This window comes from Olea europaea, unplaced genomic scaffold (genome assembly GCF_002742605.1).
Source record: "Olea europaea var. sylvestris unplaced genomic scaffold, O_europaea_v1 scaffold31349, whole genome shotgun sequence".
Taxonomy (NCBI): Eukaryota; Viridiplantae; Streptophyta; class Magnoliopsida; order Lamiales; family Oleaceae; genus Olea; species Olea europaea.
This window is the reverse complement of record NW_019250128.1, coordinates 1-1,316: the sequence shown is the minus strand read 5'-3', so window position 1 is coordinate 1,316 and position 1,316 is coordinate 1. Positions and strand designations below refer to the sequence as shown.

At 39.6% G+C, this 1,316-nt stretch overlaps 1 protein-coding gene across 1 annotated transcript; it reads left to right on the top strand.

The window, feature by feature from the left end:
• Window positions 1-130: 130 nt before the first annotated feature.
• LOC111385358 (uncharacterized mitochondrial protein AtMg00810-like) lies at window positions 131-642 on the top strand (the record flags this gene model as incomplete). The annotated part of the gene is made up of 1 exon (XM_023009741.1): window positions 131-642. A coding segment is annotated over one exon (512 nt), but the record flags the coding sequence as incomplete, so codon positions are not given.
• Between the last annotated feature and the right edge of the window lie 674 nt (window positions 643-1,316).

Genomic DNA, 1,316 nt, shown 5'->3' with positions numbered 1-1,316 from the left:
CTATTTTTTGGGAATTGAGGTAACAAGGCATGAGTCAGGAATGCATCTTACTCAAACAAGTACACAAATGACTTACTACAAAGATTCAATTTTGAATACCTTAAATCTTGTGCTGCACTTATGATGGTAGGTAAGTGTATCTCTAAAAATGAACGTGAACCAATAGAAGATCCTTCCTTATACAGAAATGCAATAGGTGGTCTGCAATATCTAGCACATACAAGACCTGACATAACCTTTGTAGTGAACAAAATGAGCCAATTTCTACAAACACCTTCAGATTTACATTGGAAGGCAGTGAAAAGGATATTCGAATATTTGAAAGGGACAACCGAACAAGGTATATGGATCCAAAGAAGTGACAATATTGACATTACTGGCTTTTCAGATGCAGGCTGGGCATCCTGCCCTGATGATAGGAGGTCAACAGTTGGTTATTGTGTCTATTTAGAAGAGACGTTGATAGCATGGTCTTCAAAGAAACAGCAAGTTGTGGCAAGGTCTAGCACAGAGTCTGAGTACAGAGCTTTGGCGCAAGCAACTGCTGAGATCACTTGGATTGAATCCTCACTTAAGGAAATTAAGTTACACTCTACTTCACCTCCTATACTGCAGTGTGACAACTTTAGTGCAGTACCTTAGCTTCAAATCCAGTTTACCATGCTCGTACAAAGCACATTGAGTTAGATATACAGTTCAAAAGGGATAAAGTTCTTGAAGGAAAGTTGAGAATATAATATGTTCCATCATCTGATCAAGTTGCAGATTTGTCAACCAAACCTCTTTCACAAACCAGATTTCTATTTCTCAAGGACAAGCTTGGAGTTAAAGATTAAGCTCCAACTTGAGGGAGAATGTTGAAATATACACCTATAGCCAGCATCAGAATCTGCGTATGTCTACTTGGATGATCTTGCCAATTGTGAGCTTCTAATGTGCACCTGTGGGACCACAATGTGGCTGTTGTAACTGTATTGAAACTCACGTGCAAGCTATATTATTCTTTCTTGCTCACCATTCCAAACTTGTGTATATATATTGTAACTTGCTCATTGTTAATGTGTGTAGCAATCAATATAAACGGATTTCTAAATTTACAAAAAACTATCTATTACGCCTATAAATTACCACTTCATATTGGGCCATCTTATTGGGCTCGGACGAGACCCATCAGAATTGGGCCCCAAAGTCGAGGCGTCACCGAGGCCCTAAAGAGTTCAGCCGAGGCCCTCACCAAAGTGCCTATTATTATGTTCATATGATTACCTCTTTATTGGGCTTGGACTTCGGCCCACCAACCCGTTTGGTATCTCCAT